General features: G+C 43.9%; 1 protein-coding gene across 2 annotated transcripts; it reads right to left on the bottom strand.

Annotated features, from left to right (window-relative positions):
- Positions 1–447: 447 nt before the first annotated feature.
- Crk (CRK proto-oncogene, adaptor protein) lies at positions 448–20,529 on the bottom strand. 2 transcript variants are annotated; one of them, XM_042672758.1, is made up of 3 exons: positions 20,166–20,529; positions 11,988–12,523; positions 448–2,987 (listed from the first exon to the last, which is right to left on the bottom strand). In XM_042672758.1, exons 1-3 carry the CDS (start codon positions 20,404–20,406, stop codon positions 2,850–2,852), a joined length of 915 nt encoding a protein of 304 aa, XP_042528692.1. In that variant the 5' UTR covers positions 20,407–20,529; the 3' UTR covers positions 448–2,849. The 2 variants fall into 2 exon arrangements, with proteins under 2 accessions (XP_042528692.1, XP_042528701.1); XM_042672767.1 differs by having other exon boundaries at positions 12,158–12,523; positions 20,166–20,466.
- Positions 20,530–22,928: the final 2,399 nt, after the last annotated feature.

A 22,928-nucleotide genomic window follows, 5' to 3' on the forward strand; every position in this document is an offset into this window, starting at 1 on the left:
CACCTTTCTACATACAAAATGATTCTCTTATCTCTGCAAATCAGTATCTCTTGACTTCTGGAGATCCTTTAATGAATCAATGATCAATCCCACCCTTAGTTATAACCAGTGCGTATACTTAACCTGATTACTGATGGGCTATTGAGGGCATATAACCATGATTTCCTGTTACCATAAAGACTCAGCTCTTTGGCTGGCTGTGGTTATGCACACCTTTAATCCCAGTATTCAGGAGGCTGAGGCAAGAGGAATATAGGTTCAGCCTGATCTAGTGACAATCTGTCTCAAAAAATGCATAGGCTGAGGATGTAGCTTAGTGACAAAGCACTTGTCTAGCAATTGCAAAGCTCTGGTTCTTGATTCTTAGCACCACAAAAAAGAACAGAAAATAGCACTTTTGTGACAAATATTCAAAGATTACTTTCTTCAAAAGATCACCAAGCCAAATATTTGGCCATATTTTTATTTACTACATATACTATAAACATATACAATACATGCTACAAAAAAACATTTTTTTAAAATTTAACTGTCAAGAAAGTGTATAGTGTTATAATACAATGGCACATGTTCATATTTTATTTCAAATTGGTTTGCTTTTCACCCATTTCAAACCATTAATAGTGAAATGTTACTTGTGGATAATTAAAAATTATCTATTTGCATTATTAACAATAAACAATTACAACAAATTAATTAAGAATTAACGTGTCAAATATTAGTATTCAAAAAATGGGCTTTTGCAGAGTGATTATATATAAAATATAGCAGCCAATTTCAGTTTACTTTGCTCTGTAACAATGTACATATGAACTTGGAGCCTAGCATTTCTTTTTTATGGGAAGATACTTATGCGAAGTCTTGATTTCTTGAGGTCCAGTAACCGCTACACCACGCCAATCCAACCCAAGAGTTCATGTAATGGCTTCAGACAACTGATCATTGAGAAGTTCTTGTCATTTTAGTAGAGTTGCATGTTCCATTAACAATACATAGGATGAAGAGACACATTTTTCAGCCAATATCAAAGCCAAAAGAAAATACAAACATTCAGATCATTTGTGACAAGGATCTTATACAAATATTTTAGATGCCATACTTTCAGGAAAACAAAATTGAAGGTGTATTTGGATTTTACAGTATCTACGCTAACTGGAAATGTACAAGTAGTCAGGTGGAATTATGTCGAGTATTGCAAATCTGTTCATCCAACATTAAGCACCCAACTATGTGCATAGCACTGTGCTAACGTTTTATAAGTCGAGTATTACTGTCTTTATCAAGCATTACCTTAGTGTGAGGTAAAAATAAATTAGCGTCAACTCATTAGTTTGCCTGTGATGAGGTTTGTAATCCCGCACCAGTTGGCTTCCCTGGGCCATGTAACAAGCTCTGCACTCCCCTCATTCACTCACACACAGCTGCACACACTGTGCTCCAGGCAATGTGCTAGTCACTGAAATACCATGATTTGGTGTATGTTTCAAGAATGCAAATTTATCATATAACCTATGCAGGATAATAGAAAGATACATTATTGTTCTAAAATGAGGTCCGAAGCAAAGTATAGATGTTTTTATTGGTCATAGGACACCAGAGTCCAGTGCCTATATTGAATGGGTACTAACTTTGAAAGTTTCATGTTGTCGTTAAAAAGAGCCTAGATCGTTTTTGGTCTTATAGGTCTATTCTTTGGAGCATGAGACTCCATATAAGCCATTCTACATGTAGGTTTGTAAACTAAACCTGGATATAAAAAGAACCAAAAACAAAGGCAATTTATAATGTCATGTACTTCAAATACTATTCTGGCCAAGTAAAATGAATACATAGTTAATTCATGATTGATTCACACATTTTTCAAAGCTCTAACCCTACCCCAAACTCATATAATTCTAATTTGCCTTATATAAAAGTTGCACACAATGCAGAGGGCAGAATTTGGCCCTGAAACCTTCCATGGAATAGTATAAGTGATTGGTCCTTCCACTCCAAGTAGAATCTGAGAATTAGAACTCTGCATCTCCTATGAGGATACTGGCACCTAGGAGAAATGGCCTTTTAGGTCCCATCAGCCAGGAGTCTCTTTAGGTGCCATAGCAGTGTGGACCTACAATGACTCCTCAGGGGAAGGCAGAGAGCTAGGAGTTTGCTCACTGAGTGAATCCAATACTGGCTTAAAGCTATGCACTAAATAAAGTGCTCTGAACATCCTGCTTTTTTTCTGGAAAAAAAACACACATTACCTTAAGAATTAACCTGCTTGTAGGTCTGAAGGAAGAGAAAGTAAGAGTTGAAAGAATCCTAAGAAAAAGCTTGAAGCAATGACTGGGAAGGAAGACAAATGCTTCTAGTAGTGTTCTCAGAACTTTCTCAGGATTTGAAATGTCATACAATGGTCATGTTCCATAAGTGAAAATGCAATCCCACTGGATACTATTCACATGGTGCATTACTTAATGGGGTGGAAGGGAACATTTGATAGCATGATTTCAGAATGAAAGAACTACTGAACAATTCAGGGTAAGCAGTGTTCATCAGTTTGCCACAAGCTGATCTCCACTGCCTGAAAGGAGGCAAGATACCTATCCCTTCTGATACAGGCAGGACCAATATCATCAAAAATTGCCAATTCAGAAGTTAACCATACAAGCCCTCCAGTTTCGTACTCTGAACGTGGTAAATAAGAGTAGGAATGGAGTAGTTCAGTCTAAAAAAGATCACAGGTAACAGAATGCTTACATAAACTAGACTGTTTTGATACCTGTAAGAAAATTGTATAGATGTCAACTGGGGGAGGAAAGAAAAATTGTTCCCATGTGTCAGCAAAACTGTTTGTTGAGCTATACTCAGCTGAAGTCCTCATCGGGATTCTGTTGATCCAGCAGACGGACATGTGTGAATGGGAAGTGACCTCGTTTGCCATTACACTCCCCTTCCCACTGACCACTCACATTAATCTTCGTAACCTTTACCAGCTCACCGACCTGCAGGAGGAGAATAAGGAGAGCACTTTATTTCCAATTAAGAAGGCAAACTGAAAATCTCCACTTTGGTTAGGCATACCCTGCCCATGTGATTACTCTAGGGCTGATGTTACAGAAATGACTACTTCCTCCCCAGCCCCAGCCACCAGACTGGTTACTTATGGTTAATGCAGGCAAAAGAAGTGTTTTTAGCATTAGAGAAAAACAGAGAACACAGAAAGTAGAGTATCCTAGTATCATAGAAAATAATCCTTTTGTGCCAACCTCAAGTTTCTCTGGATGAGCAATCCTGACTTAAGTGAGCTAGTACTCCTTTTCTTTTTTTTGTTGGTCGTGGGGCTTGAACTCTGGGCCTGAGCGCTGTCCCTTCGCTTTTCAGCTCAAGGCGAGTGCTCTACCACTTGAGCCACAGCGCCACTTCTATGGCTTACTTTTCTTATATCCACTATTCTCAGCTCATGCCTGGCCCTTGCTTGACATATGCTGAAGCCCAATCCCCCAGCCCACTCTCATACATTCCTCCAAGCTGCTACTGTTTGCACAGCAAGAGGAAACATGACAAGCATACTTTTCTTTCTTTTCTTTTTTTTGGGTCAGTTTTGGGGCTTGAACTCAGAGCCTGGGTACTGCCCTGAGCTTGTCCCTGAGCTTCTTTTGCTCAAGGATAGCACTCTATCACTTGAGCCACAGCATCGCTTCTGGCATTTTCTGTTTATGTGATACTGAGGAATCGAACCCAAGACTTCATGCATGCTAGGCAAGCACTTTACCACTAAGCCACATTCCTAGCCCTGATAAGCATACTTTAGATGGCCTCAGAAAATGAAATGTCTCATTATCTTCAGATCAAGGCAAACCCTTTCCCACTCAAGCAGGTATAAGCACAAACCCCAAATCCTATCACCTTCAAATCCTCCCAATCCTCCACCTTCTCCAACATCTATTAACAGACCTCATTGCTCCCTCAATGCCACCTGGCTCAACATTAACTATCAGCCAGGCTCTGGTGGCTCATTCCTGTAATTCTAGCTATTCAGGGGGCTGACAACTGAGGATCTAGGCAGTTGGGGCAGGAAAGGTGGTAAGACAATATCTCCAATTAACCACCAAAAAGCTGGAAGAGGAGCTGTGGCTCAAGTGAGAGAGCACAAAAGCTCAGGGACAATACCCAAGCCTTGAGTTTAAGCCCCAGAACCAGCAAGCACATGCAAACATGTGCACACACATACACAAATCAACTATCATATCACCTTATATATTATTAACTACCAACCATTCTTGTTTCTGCTTATAAAGTTTCTTGTGACATCAAATAATACAGTTTTAATAACATAGTATGCACCTACAATGAAATTTAGGTCAGGGTCAGAGTGATGAATGGATCCACTCTAGCAAAGTATTAAACAAAGGTGAGATAAAACCCTAAATGTTCACCAGATGCACCAGTGGCTAATGCTGGTAATCCTAGCTACTCAGAAGGCTACCTCAGGATCGCAGTTCCAAGCCAGCCTGGGCAGAAAAGGCCCAGAGACTCTTATCTCAAATTAACTACTCAAAAACCAGAAGCAGTGCTGTGGTTCAATTGGTAGAGTACCTTGAGCAGAGAGGTGCTCAGGAATAGCACCCAGGCCCTTACAACTGGGGGGAAAAGGAGACACAGATGGACACCTAGATGTCATTGGACTAAAGAACTCCAAGGGCTGGGCACTAGTGGCTCACATCATGCATGTAATCCTAGCGACTCAGCAGGCTGAGATCTGATGTGGTTCGAAGCCAGCACAGCCAAGAAAATCCATGAGACTATTATCTTAAATTAATCACAGAAAAAGCCAGAAATGGTGCTGTGGTTCAAGTGGTAGTGTGCTAGCCTTGAGCAAAAATGTCAGGGACAGTGCCCAGGCTGAGACTGGCAAAAAAAAACCCCAAAACAACAAAACCTCCACAACCAACCCTTCGTTATCAAGGTTTGAGTTCTGAGTACATAAGTACCTTCAAAATGTAACTATTCATCTAGTTCTATAAAATAACTGTTTGCCACATTATTATTTTTTTTTTTTTTGGGGGGGGGGTCCAGTCGTGGGGCCTGAACTCTAGGCCTGAGTGCTGTCCCTCAGCTCTTCAGCTCAAGGCTAACACTCTACCACTTGAGCCACAGTGCCACTTCTGGCTTCTTTCTTTTTGCTTATGTGGTGCTGAGAATCGAACCCAGGGCCTCATGCATGCAAGGCAAGCACTCTACCACTGAGCCACCTTCCCAGCCCATGCCACATTATTTTTTGTCGGTTTTGGGGCTTGAACTCAGGTCTTGGGCATTGTTCCTGTGCCTCTTTGTGTTCAATGCTAGCACTTTCCACTTGAGCCACAGTTCCACTTCCTGATTTTGAATAGTTAATTGGCGATAAGTCTCACAGGGTCTTTTCTGCTAGGATTGGCTTTGAACCTTGATCCTCAGATCTCAGCCTCCTAAGTAGCTAGGATATGGGCATGAGACACTGGTGCACAGCTTGCCAAATTATTACAGTGCAATAAAAGCATTTTTTTTCTTTCTTTTTGCCAGTCCTGGGGCTTTAATTCAGGGCCTGGGCACTGTCCCTGAGCTTCTTTAGCTCAAGGCTAGTGCTCTGACACTTGAACCAAAGCACCACTTCCAGCATTTTCTGTTTAGGTGGGGAAGTAGCACTGTGGCTCAAGTGGTAGAGCGCTGGCCTTGAACTGAAGAGCTCAGGGACAGTGCCCAGGCCCAGAGTTCAAGCCCCATGACCGACCAAAAAAATACCCAAAAACCCTGTTTATGTAGTACTGAGGAATTGAATCCAGGGTTTCATGCATGCTAGGCAAACACTCTACCACTAAGCTACATTCCTAGTACCTGGCCCCCCCACCTCCCCATTGGTTGTAGGTCTTGAACTCAGAGCCTAGGTGCTGTCCCTGAGCTTCACTTTACTCAAGGCTAGCACTATACCACTTGAGCCACAGTGTCACTTTTGGCTTTCTCTGAGTAGTTTATTTGGAGATAAGAATTTCAGGAACTTTCCTGTTGGGGCTGGTTCTGAGCTGTAATCCTTAGATCTTAACCTCCTGAGTAGCTAGGATTACAGGCACGAGCCATCGGCACCCAGACAGAAACTTTTATTTTAGAGAAGGAAATGAAGATTCAGAATAATTACACAAAGTAATTGAATTCAGATATCCTGGCTCCAAAGTTCATTTATGCTATTTCTATGATACCAGGCACCCTAAAATTACGGTCTAGGAGTCCCTAGACCATAAGGGGGTTCTCTGTGAACATGTCTAGGATAGCTGCTAGGCAAAGTAAACTCAAGTTCAAGTCAAGGGCATCTGCTAAAACCAACTTGATCTCAACTTAGAGGAATCAGCTTACCTAGTGGCCTATACGCAATTTCCTAAGTAATTATGTAAAAACTACAGGTCAGTCTAAAGTGGTTGTAAGGGTTGTCAGGGTCTAAACACTGTCTCTGAGCTTTTTTGCTCAAGGGTAGTAGCACTGTACCACTTGAGCTACAGTGCCACTTCTGGTTTTCTGGTGGTTAACTGGGATGAGTCTCACCAGCTTTCTTGCCTGGGATGCCTTTGAACTGTGACCGTCAGATCTCAGCCTCCTAAGTAGCTAGAATAATAGGCATTGAGCTACCAGCATCCGGCAAGTTGTAGTATTTCTACAAACAATGCAAAACCAAATATTTACTTCTGTATCTTTTGAAGATACAAAGAAAGTTAGTAGCAACAAAATTTCAAAATCCATGTGATAAATAGGGAAAAATTAGTCGAGCCTGGTGATGCATGTGTATAATCCCAGCACTTGCAGGACTAATACAGAAGGATTAATAGTTAAAAGCCAGACAGGGCTACAGAGTGAGAACCTATCTCAAAACCAAAAAGGAACAATCTGATCTGATACATCCTCAGGGTAAGTCTTCATGCCAATCATGGAGTCCTTTGTAAAGAGGACTAAAGAGGACGTCTTTTTTGGGGGGTACAGTCATGGTTCTGAACTCTGGGCCTGGGCACTGTCCCTCAGCTCTTCAGCAAGGCTAACGCTCTATCAGTTGAACCAGTACCACATCCAGCTTTTTTTTTTTTTGCTTATGTGGTGCTGAGGAATTGAACCCAGGGCCTCAAGCATGCAAGGCAAACGCTCTACCACTGAGCCACCTTCCCAGTCCAAGAGACTTATTTCTTACCTCTTGAGGAACTAGCTTAATCGTGAACCTAGTACAGATGTAATCAAATCTGTAACTGGTCCAGGAGCTGCCCACACTTCAGGGAACACTCAAGAGAGACACAGAAGTCAGGTGCCGGTGTCTCATGCCTATAATCCTAGCTACTCTGGAGGCTGAGATTGAGGAATGCTGTTCAAAGCCAGTCAAGGCAGGAAAGTCTGTGAGACTCTTATCTCCAAAAACTGGCAGAAAACCAGAAGAGGTGCTTTGGCTCAAGTGGTAGAGTACTTGCCTTGAGCAGAAGAGCTCAGGGACTGGGCCCAAGCCCAGAGTTCAAGCCCCAGGATGGCCAAAAACAAACAACAGATAATTCCTAGCTACTCTTGAGACTGAGATCAAAATTCAAAGCCAGAAGAAAAGTCCAAAAGATCCTATCTGCAATTACAAAAAGCTTGGCTGTGGGGCACTGGTGGCTCACGCCTCTAATCCTAGCTACTTAGGAGGCTGAGATCTGAGGATTGAGGTTCAAAGCCAGCCTGGGATGGAAAGTCCATGAGACTCTTTTCTCCAATTAACCACCAGAAAACTGGAAGTGGTGCTGTGGCTCAAATGGTAAAGTGCTTGCCTTAAGCTGTAAAGCTGAGGGACAGTACCCAGACCCAGAGTTCAAGCCCCATGACTGACAAAAAAAATAAAAAAGCCAAGTAAGACCATGAGACCTTGAGTTCAAGGCTCAGTCCTGGCATCAAAAATAAAAGGTTCAAGGCTGGCAAAGTGGCTCAGTGGTACAGTGCTTGGCTTGCATGCATGAGGCCCTGGGTTCGATTCCTCAGCACCACATAAGCAGAAAAAGCCAATAGTGGCACTATGGCTCAAGTGGTAGAGCGTTAGCCTTGAGCTGAAGAGCTGAGAGACAGCGCCCAGGCCCAGAGTTCAGGCCCCACGACCGACAAAAAAAAAAAAAAAACTGGCAAGAAAATAAATAGCTGGGCACCAGTGGCTCAAGCCTGTAATCCTAGCTACTCAGGAGGCTGAGATCTGAGGATCCCGGTTCAAAGCCAGCCTGGGCAGGAAAGTCTGCGAAACTCTTACCTCCAATAACCCATCAGAAAACTGGAAGTGGCACTATAGCTCAAGTGGTAGAGCACTAGCCTTGAGTGAAGAGCTGAGGGACAGTGCTCAGGCCCAGAGTTCAAGTCCCATGACCGACAAAAAAATAAAAATAAATAAATAAATGGTTCTTCCTTATATCATTCTAGTATCAATTTCCATATTCTTCCCAACTTTCAGTATATCTCTACATTATTTCATGTCTACTTTCTTCAACAGCACCCAGTGTCCACCTTATTTAGTATTATATTCCCCCAGGATATGGCTCCTGATCAACCCATAGAAATTTAGTGAGCAGAAGAATACTCTTGCTTCAGTTCTTCCCAGTCTTCATACTTACTAGAGAAATCTGCTGAGTAGAGAAAAATTAAATATCTAGTATCTTAAATTCTAGAGGGAAACTAACAGCAAATATGCCATGCCGAAGCATTCTTATGGTGAAAGATGGTAAGTTTTGAATTTTCATCTCCACTAGCCTGAATGATCCAGCCTGTCCTGTTCCTTTTTACTTTTCTTTTTTGAGATAGGGTGTCACTATGTACCCAGGTGAGCTGGTCTCAAACTAAAAATTTCCTTCTCAGCCTCTTGTGCTAAATATCACCATTTCATGTTCAACCTATGTTAACATCAGTTTTCTTCCATCTATCGAATGATTTTTAAAGTTCTTTCTAACTCTAGAATTATTCTACTAAACTTTTTTTCCAAGTACATTAAAGAAGGTGATTTAACACTATTTCTAAGGGTATTTGTTCTAATTTGAAAGATGTCTTTTACAGCAAAGAAAAACATATCTCAAAACTACTATCTAAGCTGGATACTGGGAGCTCACATCTTTTATCTTAACTATTCAGGAGACTGAGGCTGGGAGATGACAATTCAAAGCCAGTCTGGGTAGGAAAGTCCACTATACTCCATCTCCAAAATAACCACAAAGTCAGGCTGAAGGTATGGCTCAAGTAGTAGAATACCAACTGAGTAGGCAAGCCAACCAAATTCAAGACCCTGAATTCATATCCTAGAATACCCTTCCCCCCAATAAAACAACAAACTTCTTAATCCCCTGGTGTGATAGATTACACTTGTAATCTAGCTACTGAAAGGTAGAGATCAAAAGGATGGTGGTACACAGGCCAATCTTAGGCAAAAGAGCTATCAACAATATCAACAAATAGCTGGCATTGAGGCATAGGTATATCATGCCAACTATGCAGGAAGCTTAAATAGGATAGTGGTCTACTACACCTAGGTATTAAATGATGGACTCTATTCTCAAAATAACTAAAGCTGATGACTCAAGTGGTAAAACACCTTCCTATTAACTCTTGGCCCAGTTCAACCCCAATTACCGCCCCCCCCCCCCCAAAGCTAATCAAAGCACAAATACGATTAAAAATTAGTCTCAGCCAGGTGCTAGTGGCTCACATCTATAATCCTACTGAGGAGACTGAGAGCAAAAGATCAAGGTTCAAAGCCAGCTCAGACCAAAAACTCCAAGACAGTCTTATTTCCACTTAACCACCAGAAAACTAGAAGTGGAACTGTGGCTCCAAGAGGGCTAGTCTTGAGCAAAAAAGCATAGGGAAGCTGGGCACCGGTGGCCCACACCTGTAATCCTAGCTACTCAGGAGGCAGAGATCTGAGAATCATGGTTTAAAGCCAGCCCTGGTAAGGAAGTCTCTTATCTCCAATTAACCACCAGAAAACTGGAAGTAGCACTGTGGCTCAAGTAGTAAGCGCTAGCCTTGAGCTGAAGAGCTGAGGGACAGCAACCAGGCCAGAGTTCAAGCCCCACGACCAAAAAAAAAAGCATAGGGACAGCACCCAGGCCCTGAGTTCAAGCTCCATGCCCAACAAAAGAAATTTTAAAGGTTGGTCACGGTTTTGTTGCTTTGTATGTCCCTCCCCCATGGTATAACCCCTGTTTTCACTGTATTTGATGTTGGTATAATTTGGGGACCGGAAGGGAAAAAACAAATTGTTTAAATAGGGATACAGGCTGACCCATTGCAACAATGAGATGTACAAGACACTATGTAGAAAAATGAACTTTAGGACTGCCCCCCCCCAAATGAACTTTACAATTTAGGCAGTGGGGGAGGGGAGAAGTGTAGTTGTGGAAATAGGAGGGAAGGGATGGTAGGGGAAAAACAAAGGAGGAGGTAATGCTTGATAAGAAATGCACTCTTAGCTGGGCACCTATGACTCACATCTGTAATCCTAGCTACTCAGGAGGCTGAGATCTGAGGATTGCGGTTCAAAGCCAGCCTGAGCAGGAAAGTCTGTGAGACTCATCTCCAATAAAAAAAAAAACACTAGAAAACCAGAAGTAGCACTGTGGCTCAAGCGGTAGAGCCCTAGCCTTTTTTTTTTTTTCTTTTGGTCAGTTGTGGGGCCTGAACTCTGGTCCTGGGTGCTGTCCCTCAGCTCTTCAGCTCAAGGCTAGCACTCTACTACTTGAGCCATAGTGCCACTTCCAGCTTTTTCTGCTTATGTGGTGCTGAGGAATCGAACCCGGGGCCTCATGCGTGCAAGGCAAGAACTCTACCACTGAGCCACCTTCCCAGCCCTAGAGCCCTAGCCTTGAGCTGAAGACCTGAGGGACAGCGTTCAAGGCCGAGTTCAAGCCCCAGGACTGACAAAAAAAGAAAAAGAAAAAGAAAAAGAAATGTACTCATTACCTTGTCCATGTGATTATAACCCCTCTGTACAGTATTTTCACAATAAAAAACTTACTTAAAAAAACAAAAAAAAAACAAGTTTGGTCTGGAGATAGGCTACCAAGGATAACTACTTGTCACTCAAAGGCAAAAACTAATCTCTTAGGAAGAACTATAAAATACATTACACAACAAAGACTAAGATCTACTGTTCCTCACACCTGTATTATTCCACTGCTTTCCAATACAGTAGGAACTGAATGTGGACATGTTAGCAAGTGGTCTACCCACTCAATTCTTTCACTCTACCACTGAGCCACCTTCCCAGCCCCCACTCCTTTATTCTTTTTTTTTTTTGGGTCCAGTCGTGGGGCCTGAACTCTGGGCCTGGGCACTGTCCCTCAGCTCTTCAGCTCAACGCTAGTGCTCTACCACTTGAGCCACAATGCCACTTCTGGCTTTTTTTTTCTGCTTATGTGGTGCTGAGGAATCAAACCCAGGGCCTCATGCATGCAAGGCAAGCGCTCTACCACTGAGCCACCTTCCCAGCCCCCCACTCCTTTATTCTTGACAAATGCAGTTAATCCATAGTAAGGAACCTTGTATTTCCTAGAGAAAAACATTTTTTTTGTGGGAAAATTCTACTTAGGTGCTTTGCTACATACCATTATAACACTGTAATTTTTGTGAACACACCTTCTTTTAGACAATGAAAAAAGAAAGTAATAGAGTTTAAGATATAGATGAGAAAAATTATTTTAGGTTAATTCTTATGAACTCAGGTGTTATTAGTCAAAGTATGTTTAGTAGATAAATCAGAACATTCAGTAATACAGTTTTAAGTTTACTCATTGTAAAATAGGTTTTCTATATATATATATATATATAAAAAGAAAACCAAACATTAAATGTTAAAATCAGTACTTAATGGTTTGACATCTACAACATCATAATGCTGGTGCTTGTATTCAGCATTCCTACAAAGCTCTAAGAGGTATGAAAGGGAAACCCTGTAGCAGATCTCTTCTTTCTACATTTTGCACATTATGTACCTCCAAAGCCAAGGCTGTCTTGTCGTAGGCATTAGGGACTCGCTTCTGGATAACCCTGGCATAAATGGGCCCATTCTGGAGGTTAGGGAGCGGAGTGTTGACGCTGGGTTGGGCATAGGGCCCAGGCTCCGGCCCACCCAGTGGCTGTGGGTGGGAACCCTCCTGGTTACCTCCAATCAGGGCCGATACTGAGGCGGAGGCAGGTCTATACTTCTCCACGTAAGGGACTGGGATCATCCCCCTCTTTCCTTCGCTGTCCTCTGCATTCCACCACTGCTCTTCAGGCTTATCCCGGATTCTCAGGATGTCTCCTTTCTTAAAGGGAAGATCTTCTTCATCATTCCCATTAAAGTCAAAGAGGGCTCGCACATACTCTGCCTCCTCTGGCCTGAGAATCACTCCACTACTCTGCCTAGATCTGGAAACTGGTTCTATCAATGTTGTAGTGTCCAAATAGTGTATTTTGTAGAATTCCAGTAAAGCAGGCAATGAATCAAACTCTTGATCTCCTATCCGGAGTCTGGAGGGGCTCACCCCTGAAAAAAACAGAGCAGAGTGTTAAAGATGTACTATATTGAAGATGGAATACAGATTTCAAGCACTTCCCACACACATTTAGTCAATAATCAGGAAAAAAGTTGAAGAGGGGCCCTCTCTACATAGTATATGGGAAATACTTTGAAAGGAGCCTACCACCACAGGGTGAGCATGGGAGAGCAGTGTCGGGCTCAGAAGGAAAGAAGGCCACTTGGGCTTACTCTTTTTTCTTTTTTTTTGCCAGTCCTGCAGCTCGAACTCTAGGCCCAGGTGCTGTCCCCAAGCTTCTTTTGCTCAAGGCTAGCACTCTACCACTTGAGCTACAGCCCCACTTCTGGCTTTTTCTGTTTATGTGTACTGAGGAATGGAACCCAGAGCTTCATGCATGCTAGGCAAGCACTCTACCACTAAGCCACATCCCCAGCCCTAGGCTTACTCTCATATGACCTCACAGGGGCTCTTATTCATTGCCCCACTCTATCTAGTTGACACTGAATACAAAGTAGTTTAAGATATAAGGTTCTGGAGGTCATCAGGCTTGATCCAGGACCAGGGTGCTGTCTCTGAGCTCCTTTGCTCAAGATGTGAGCCACCAGCACCTGGCAGATATAAGGTTTTGCTGCAATCTTTTTAATCTTAGGAAATATATCAAATTCTCCTCCTTATTAAGTCCTAGCAGCTGTTTCAGGAAAAGATGGGAAGAGATTGGCAACTATAGTGAGCTCATGTAGTCTCTTCACATCTAGAACACAATTCCAAAGAACTTTTTTTCTTTTTTTTTTGGGGGGGGGGTGTGCAGGTCTTGGCCAGGGCACTGTCCCTAACTTTTTTTGCCCAAGGACAATGCTATTCACTTAAGCCACAGTGCCACTTCCAGCTTTTTCTGAGTACTTTACTGGCAATAAGTGTCTCATGGCCTTTCCTGCCCAGGCTAGCTCCCAAATGCAATCATCATATCTCAGCCTCCTGAGTAGCTCAGGATTACAAGTGTAAATCACTGACTTATATCCTATTCTTAATGACATTAGGGAAAGAAACTAAATAAAAATCCATTTCCAGTTTTTAGCGGTTCACAGAATAGTGAAAGGCATGTATATACATGGTTGCTTAGCAAGGAACAAAGGCAGCATGTCTCAGGAAGACATTCCCCCAAGGCCAGCTTTTATTTTAAAAAGAGGTGTGGGGCTGGGAAGGTGGCTCAGCGGTAGAGCGCTTGCCTTGCATGCATGAGGCCCTGGGTTCAATTCCTCAGCACCACATAAGAAAAAAGAAAAAAAGCTGGAAGTGGCGCCGTGGCGCAAGTGGTAGAGCACTAGCCTTGAGCTGAAGAGCTGAGGGACAGTGCCCAGGCCTCCCGATCGGACCCCCCCCCCAAAAAAAAGAGGCGTGTACCTATAAAAATTAGCAGCAACAATAACAATAAACTATCCTGACACACAATAACTCACAAAGAAAAAGGCAATTCTGATCACCTATGATCAGAACACTTTTTACTCTAAAAAGGAAAGTAACCACTCCCTGTCATCCATTGTTATTGTTCCTCTATTACTGTACTAGGCCAAGTGAAACCTGTGTTTTTCTACGGAGGGTGGTAGTGGTGGGGAATATTAGAAGAACAAGTATGACCACTAAGCCATGTCCTTTCAAGATCAGTGTGAAAAAAAATTGGCAGCTCCTCTGGCACAAAGAAAAGAAAGAAGTGGGTTTAACCTCTTATTCTAACGCTACATGGTGTAAGCTGGTCTCATTGACTTCCATTTATTTTTTCACTTGGCAACTCCAGCACAGAAATACAAGAAAACACCAAAGGAAATCATTGGCATGTTTTACCCATAAGTTATTCTTTCTGTGTTACTAATGCTATAATAATTCCAGAGGAACGCATGGTTTTGTTTACTATTGGACAATCAGAAATATACAGGGCAAGCAAGTTCCACTGATCCAAACTCCAGAGGGAAGCTAGGAGAAAATAATATATATAAATCCCTGATAAGTCCAAACCTCACCACAGCTATGTGATCTGGCTCTTTTCTCGCCTTCCAACCACAAACAGCCAAACGCAGAAAATAGAAGGATGGGAAAGAAGGAGTTATAGTCAGTCAGTCTTGAGGATAGAATTGACAGAATTCTCATAGCTATCTAGGACTTAAAAACCAGGCTGAGTTCTGAATGTGTAATTATGAATTAACACAACCAGAAATAAAAATCAAGGCAAGCAGCTGAATATCCTTTTGGCTTCTCTGTATCTGATCAAGGGATTTCTTCTAAGCACTTTAGCCCTCAGATTTTATGAATATCTGAGGCTCTCTGAGCCTCTAGCAAGACACCACCAATTCCCCTTCCTGAATCTCATGCTCAGGGACATGGTTAGCCTTTTTTTTTTGGTTAGTCATGGGGCTTGAACTCTGAGCCTGGGCGTTGTCCCTCAGCTCTTCAGCTCAAGGCAAGTGCTCTACCACTTGAGCCACAGCACTGGTTTTCTGGTGGTTAATTGGACTTTCCTTGCCCTGGCTGGCTTTCAACCTCAATCCTCAGATCTTAGTCTCCTGAGTAGCTAGGATTATAGGCGTGAGCCACCAGCACCCAGCTAGCCTTTTTTTTTTTTTTTTTTGGGGGGGGTCTGGTTGTGGGCCTGAACTCTGGGTCTGGGTGCTGTCCCTCAGCTCTTCAGCTCAAGGCTAGCGCTCTACCACTTGAGCCACAGCACCACTTCCGGCTTTTTTCTTTTTTTTGCTTATGTGGTGCTGAGGAATCGAACCCAGGGCCTCAGGCATGCAAGGCAAGCGCTCCACCACGAGCCACCTTCCCAGCCCCCCAGCTAGCCTTTTTTGATTGAATACCACACGACTTTCTCTTACATTCCTATTCCATCTCTTCCTATGGTATTTACATTCCAATAATGAGTAAAAGGCTGCTGAGAAGGAATTCTAAAGACTACAGAGAAATATGGTCATCTAGCCATTGGATATCATCAGCACAGAACTCTGCAGATTCAGACTCTGGCCCTCATGTACTAGTTATATGAGCTGATTTCCAACTTCTCTGTATCTTAGCCTTTTATTCATTTACATCAAATATATGATCAGAGGTTGAAAACCTCAGCACTTCCTCTTATACATGAGTATAACAAAGATTTGGAAAAAATCTTTCAATAAATAAATCAATTTTGTTTTATCATGGATTATTCTTTGGTGCAAAATTTCCAACTAACACAGTGTAGAATTTCCCTGAAACTACTAAAGGAAGGATCTAATTCTGGAGATTAAGACAGGAAAAGCAAGCTTGTGAATTATAAAGTTAACAAGATACAGAAGCTGAAGGTGACAAAGCAGGCACTGGGTAATGAGCCAGAGAAGTGGCCTGGCCAGCACTAACTTGAAAAGGAATCAAGAACAATTACCACCCAACTTCTGTTCACCATCTCCCAAAAGCCAGGATCTTGCTAGGCAAATGGAAGCTGCCTGCCCAGCCAGAGTCAAACTTTTTTTTTGAGTACTGGGGTTTGAACTCGGGGCTTTGCACTTAACTAGCCAGTGCTCTAACTTAGCCATTTTTCTAGTCTTTTTGGCTTTAGTTACTTTCCCCATAAAGTCTTGAGCCTTATGCCCAGGACACTTTCAAGGACAATCCTTTTAGCTATGCTTTCCACAGTGCTAAGATTGAAGATTTGCACCACCAAGCCCAACTTGTTTATTCTCATGGGGATCTCAGTAACTTCCTGTCCAGGTTGACTTTGAACTGTGATGCCCATTCCCTAGTAGCTGGGATTATACATGTCATGAAGCTCCAGTAAGTTTTTTTTTTCTCTTTGCTGGTCCTGGGGACTGTCCAAGACCTTTGTGCTCAATGCTAGCACTCTACCACTTGAGCCACAGCACCATTTCTGGTTTTTTTCTGAGTAGTTTATTGGAGATAGAGTCTCATGGATTTTCCTGCTTGGGCTGGCTTCAAATCAGGATCCTCAGATCTCAGCCTCCTGAGTAGCGAGGATTACAGTTGTGAGCCACTGGCCCCAGGCCCCAGGTGTTTTATGCTTCCTAACCCATTAGGGCAATAGGGGGTAGGCTTTGGGCTGAGAAGGTAGCACCAAGTACCATGCTGTCACAAAACAAATCCCAAGTTCTTTCACCACTTTTTCCCCTTGGAGACACTGGGATTTTTACGTGGGGCCTACACTTGACTAGACAAGCATTCTATCACTTCTAGCCCTTTTGTGCTTTAGGTTTTTTTTTTTCCAGAAAGGTTCTTGATTTTTGCCTGAGAACAGCATTAGACTACCTCTGTCTTCCACATTTCTTCATGTATCCCATCTCTTCCTCTCTAGCACTGTTTCTAGAGGCACGTTTCACCAGTGTTTACCAACCCATGCTGTGTAAGCCAATGAGCATCAAAACTGAGAATGATTTTTCTTTTTTTTGCTGCATTAAAGTTTGAACTCGCTGGGCAGGTACTCTACAGCTGAGCCACACCTCTAGCTGTTTTTCAATTTTGTTTCAACTACTCTAATTATGTTCATAACATTAATACTTACAACTTTCAAGTACTTAATATGCGTATTATGTTCCTAAGTATTTAATGTGTTCCAGCTTAACTCTGTAAGGCAGTATTCTCTCTTTCACAGACAAGGAACCTAAAACAAGGGAAATGTTATATAACTTGTCCATAGTTACAAAGTGGGCTAGGAATGTGGCTTATTGTAGAGTGCTTGCCTAGAATGCATGAGGCCCTGGGTTCAATTCCTCCATACCACATAAATGAAATAAATAAAACTTAAAGTCCAATAGTCCTTTATAGGACCATTAGAAGCAACTGTGAACTAAATTATCTGATGTTTACCCAATCTGACTCTGGGGCACAATAAGGGATTCTCAAGCTATAGCAGCACAGCCGGCCTTGGAGGAGCAAAAGAACTAAGGTAAGTCAAAACAGGCCACTCAAAAAGGTTTTAAAAAGGGGCTGGGAAGGTGGCTCAGTGGTAGAGCACTTGCCTTGCATGCATGAGGCCCTGGGTTCAATTCCTCAGCACCACATAAGCAGAAAAAAAAGCCGGAAGTGGCGTTGTGGCTCAAGTGGTAGAGCACTAGCCTTGAGCTGAAGAGCTGAGGGACAGCGCCCAGGCCTAGAGTTCAGACCCCACTACCACACCCCCCCCCCCCAAAAAAAAGGTTGTGAATCCTTGGACCTATTCTACCCCTAGAACTTCTACACCTATGCCATTCCCTACAAATTATACCTACCAGATGTATATACTACACTATATAACCCTTAGTAAAAAGTTTCTCTTACACATACTCAATGTGCCATATTGTTTAGGGCTTAAACACAGGGCCTTGTGTATGTTAGGCAGTCATGCTCCATGACTGACTTTGATGTGTATTATCTATACACTAAAGCCAGTTTTTCTCTCGCTAGCCCTTTCTTTTTGATCTTTAAACATAACCTGGGACCCCAGAGCAGAGACAACTGTCAAAGAGAATCTTTTGTGCACATTGCTGGAATCCCAAGGAAAGAGTAAGAAGTAAAAGGCTCAGTTCTCATATCCAAATTCCTGCGCTCCAATTCTAGTCAGTCACATATGAGCTGTGTGACTTGAGGCAATTTACTAAATCTGACTCTCAGTTCACTCCTCCATAAGGTGCAAATCTTTTTAATGATCACAATATTTTGCTATTATTATAGTAAATGAGATAAGGCACATGTAAAGTACTTAGCAAAGTACATGACATAGAATAACCAGTCAATAAATGTAAGCCATTAATATTGTATATGCCTCTCTGAAATTCAAGAAATTCCTGTGTGGTTGTATATGCCTCTCTGAAATTCAAGAAATTCCTGTATGGCTTCAAAAGAAAAAGAATTTGATAGGGAAAACAAAGACTAAGTATTCACTATAAAGACAGCAACTGAATCAATAACTATACAGAAAATGGAACACATGGCAGAATAAAGAATTACCATAATGCCCATGAACTTTCCACACCCCATCTACTAACTCTGGTAATCTTTACTTCAGGATCTGAACACTTATCTGTTTTGTAAAGGTGGAGCTCAATATCAAGTACTGAAATATAAAATCACAATGCCAAAAGTATGGAGGAATAATCAAGCTAATCAACAAAATGCATGCATAAACAAAAGGCTGAAAGTTGAATTTCAATAACATTATGCCATCCTGTTAATGCATTTAGTAGAAAACTTGGATACCTTGTAGCTAGAACTGAAGCAGGATTTATCTGGTTTAGGGCAAATAAACATTACAGCACTGAGAAAGATATAGGATAATTTGTGAACTTAAGTCCCCACTTTTTTTTTTTTTTTTAAATAAAGTGCCTACCTATCCATCTTCTAGCTACAGTATGTAAATCTAAACTGGAACTACCCTAAAAGAACAAGTCTACTAAGGCTGGCCCAGAAGCCTCCTAACTCACACGAGCCTGGACTGGATATAATCTCAGCTGGTCAGGAGGAAACTGCTTCCATCTACAGTGAGAAGGCACTTAGGACCTTTGGTGTTGTTTCAGATCTGCACATAGAGATTACTACTCTAAGTATCTCTGAATTACCCTACATCCCATGTTTCCTTAACATTCCCCAATTAAATCCAATAATGTACAAGAATCACATCTCCATGATCTCTGACAGGGAAGATTCAGTAGGATCGGTTAACTTCTCTAAGGATCTTCCCAACAGTCTGTTCCTGATATCCATGAAGACTGAGCCACAGTCTTACCCACTTCCTGGGTAAGGAATGGACCAGGGAGGACAGGACTGACAAACGTTGAAGCCCAAGGAAAATGAAGCTCTGTTCATTCTGCGGAAAGGGATTGTTTCCACTCGCTTTTGTCTCGTTAAATAACAATCTTTTCCTCCGCTAAGCACTTTGAAAAGGAGCAGCTCCTAAATGCAGTGGAGCATCTTCTGAACCTTAAAAATGTCTGGGACACAGCCAGCCAGGCATTCACTTAGGCCGGTCTGGTCCTAGATGGCTTTCTTCTACCACCAAAGCACTTGATTCACCACCTTCCTCCTCCCCAGGGGGAAAGAGAACGGTAAAAAGCCTTCTGGAAAAATGCCCAAGAAAGGAAAAAGCTGACCGGGTTTCCTGAGGGTGTCTCCATCCCTCCCGGCCAGTATGTGGTGACTTCCTACCGAAGGCCACCAGGGGAGTAGGGCCAAACCCAGCTCTCCCCAACACTACAGGAAATGTTTCCAACCTAAAAGCCACTTGTAGGATTATGGGATTCATTCTGAGCACCGCTGCCAAAGTGATGCCCCCGCAGTGCCAACATCCCCCCCACCCCCTCAAGCCCTTTGTCACCACGTTGCCTGGCTCGGCCCCAGTCCCGGTGCCGGCCTCGGGCGCTAGCCCCACCCTGGGGCCGAAGCAGTTCCCCTTCCCCCGGGCCGGGTCGTCCTCCAGGCACACCCTGAGGCCCGGGTCAGTGGCCTCTCCTCCCCCACACGCTCCCGCACGCCCTCTCCTCCGTGGGAACCGGCCTTCCTGCCCCACGTCCCTCGTGCAGGTCCGCTCGCCGGGAGCAGCCGCCGGGCCCGGCTGGGAGTTCCGCAGTCCACCCCCACCCCCACCCCGCCCGGGGCCGCCCGTCCGTCCGTCCGTCCGTCCGTCCGTCGGTCCCTCACCGGGCGGAGGCTGAGCGGGCGACGGTGGCACCGGCGGGCGCGGGCCGCTGCTGTTGATGATGTAGTGGGAGACGCGCGAGTTCTCGGACACGCTGAGCACATAGTCCCCGGGGCTGGTGCTCGAGTCCCGCACCAGGAACACCCCGTGCCGCTGGCCCTGCAACAGCGCCACCGCCTCCTGTCGGCTCAACCGCCCCCAGTACCAGCTACTCCTCTCCTCCGAGTCGAAGTTGCCCGCCATGGCCGCCTCCGCGCCTACACGCTGGGCCGCCGCCGCCGCCGCCGCCACGCGCGCCCCTCCAGCCCCGCCGCCCCGCCGCCCAGCGGACCGGCTTCGGTCTCAGCCTCACAGAAGCGCCTGAAATGGCGGCGGCGGCCGCGGGCCTTCCCCACCGGAAATGACGCGCTCCCTACCCCGAGGGAGGCTGCCGGGAAGGGGACCGTCGCCCGCCATTGGGAGAAGGGCAAAAGAGCTCTGGAGTGTGCACTGCGCATGCGACTTCCTGGGCGGCGCCGCCTGGCGCGAATCCAGACTGCGGGCGAGAGGAAGGCGGAGTCTAGGGCTCAGGGGCGGAGCCTCAGTTGCAGTTTGGGCATTTGTGTGTGCTGAGTGGGCTTTGGCCCTCTTCTTTCCACCTTGCTTCGAGCTTCCCATAAGTAGGAACTGCCAGGCAAGAATTGGAGTAGAGGGCTGGGAAGTTGGCTCAGTGGTAGAGCACTTGCCTTGCATGCCTGAGGCCCTGGGTTCAATTCCTCAGCACCACATAAACAAAAAAAAAAAAAGAGAGGAAGAATAAACAAATATACTCATAATAGTCAATGGACATATGTGGACATTGTTCAAGATACATTATATTCATAAACTGACATATTGAATTGAAACTCCTTTGTACAACTACCTAAAGATAATAAAAAATTTAAAAAAAAAAAAAAAAAAAAAAAGAATTGGAGTAGAGCCGGACACTGGTGGCTCAGGTGGCTCCTGGGGTTACTCAGGAGGCTGAGGCCTGAGGATCATGGTTCAAAGCCAGCCTGGGCAGTAAAGTCTGGGAGACTATTTTCTTCTATTAACCACCAGAAAACCGGAACCAGAAGTGTTGCTGTGGCTCAAAGTGGTAGACTTGAGCAGAAGAGCTCAGGGACAACGCCCAGGCTCTGGGTTCAAGCCCCACGACTGACCGAAAAAAAAAAAAAAAAGGAAAAAAAGTATGAGGATGAGGATTGGGTGTGTAGTTCAAGTGATAAAATGCCTGCCTGGCAAGAGCCAGGGCCTGAATTAAAACAAGCAAGAAAAATTAACAGGGCCTTAGGGCCTGAGTTCATAGGAAGACTTCCTGACAGGCTGGTCTTTTTTTGAGGATCTAGCTTGTCACCTTTAAAGTTCTTATTTTCATTGATTGATTCTGAAAATAGTACTGGCATTGCACTACCTTCCCAGTCCAATGGTGATCAAAACTGGGCAGTGTTGTCACCAAATCCATAGACCAGTAAGAAGGGACCAGGAAAAAAATGAGGAATTAATAAGGAATGGCAAAACCAATGTGAAGCCAGGCGCTAGTGGCTCATGCCTGTAATACTAACTACTCAGTAGGCTGAGATCGGAGGAACAGGTTTCAGAGTCAGCCTGGACAGGAAAATCTGTAAAACTCTTATCTCCAGTTAACCGCTAAAAAAAGCCAGAAGTGGAGGGGTGGCTTAAGTGGCAGAGTACTAGCCTTAAGCAAAAGAGGACCAGCATGCGTGCGCGTGCACGCACAAGCGCGCACACATACACACACACAAATGATGAGAAACAGACAAAAATACAAATATTACTTAGATTGCAGAGAGAGATCCAAAAGGTCTTCCAAAAGAGATGGCAAGTGGAAAGATGATTCAGGCTTAAGAGAATTAAGTATATCCAGCCAGACAGAAGAATGGAGTGTCCTCTCTATTAAAGCCCTACATCCCTGCCCAGATTTTTCTAAACCCTAAATTGTGACCATAGACATGTTCTAATCACTACATTGCTGATCCTTTACTCCCACAATCCTTCTCTCTCTCCTAGGCTGGCCTACAGTTTGCTCCCTGCCTCCATCTCTTAAGTATTAGGATTACAGGTGTTTACTACCACACATGACCATGATGGTTTCTTGACTATATTCCTGTTGATAGCATGCCTAACTGTGGTTATTTAGTCTTTTTTTTTTTCTTTTTGGTAGTGGGGCCTGAACTCTGGGCCTGGGTGCTGTCCCTCAGCTCTTCAGCTCAAGGCTAGTGCTCTACCACTTGAGTCACAGCGTCACTTCCCACTTTTTCTGCTTATGTGGTGCTGAGGAATTGAACCCAGGGCCTCAAGCATGCAAGGCAAACACTCTACCACTGAGCCACCCTTCCAGCCCGTTACTTAGTCTTATGGTCCCTAATTGCATTGCATAAAGCTGTTAGTGTTTAGTGTTTTGTTTTGTTTTGTCAGTTGTGGGGCTTGAACTCTGGGTCTGGGTACTGTTCCTCAGCTCTTCAGCTCAAGGCAAGCATTCTACCACTTGAGCCACTGGCACCTGGCTGTTAGTGTGTTTTCTAAAATATAAAACTTTTCACAGGGTCTGGGAAGGTGGCTCAGTGGTAGAGTGCTTGCCTTGTATGCATGAGGCTCTGGGTTCAATTTCTCAGCACCACATAAGCAGAAAAAGCTATAAGTGGCACTGTGGCTCAAATGGTAGAGTGCTCACCTTGAGTTGAATAGCTGAGGGACAGCGCCCAGGCCCAGACCCCATGACCAGC

The sequence above is a fragment of the Dipodomys spectabilis genome, unplaced genomic scaffold, assembly GCF_019054845.1.
Source record: "Dipodomys spectabilis isolate Male_0828 unplaced genomic scaffold, ASM1905484v1 ptg000018l, whole genome shotgun sequence".
Lineage (NCBI taxonomy): Eukaryota > Metazoa > Chordata > Mammalia > Rodentia > Heteromyidae > Dipodomys > Dipodomys spectabilis.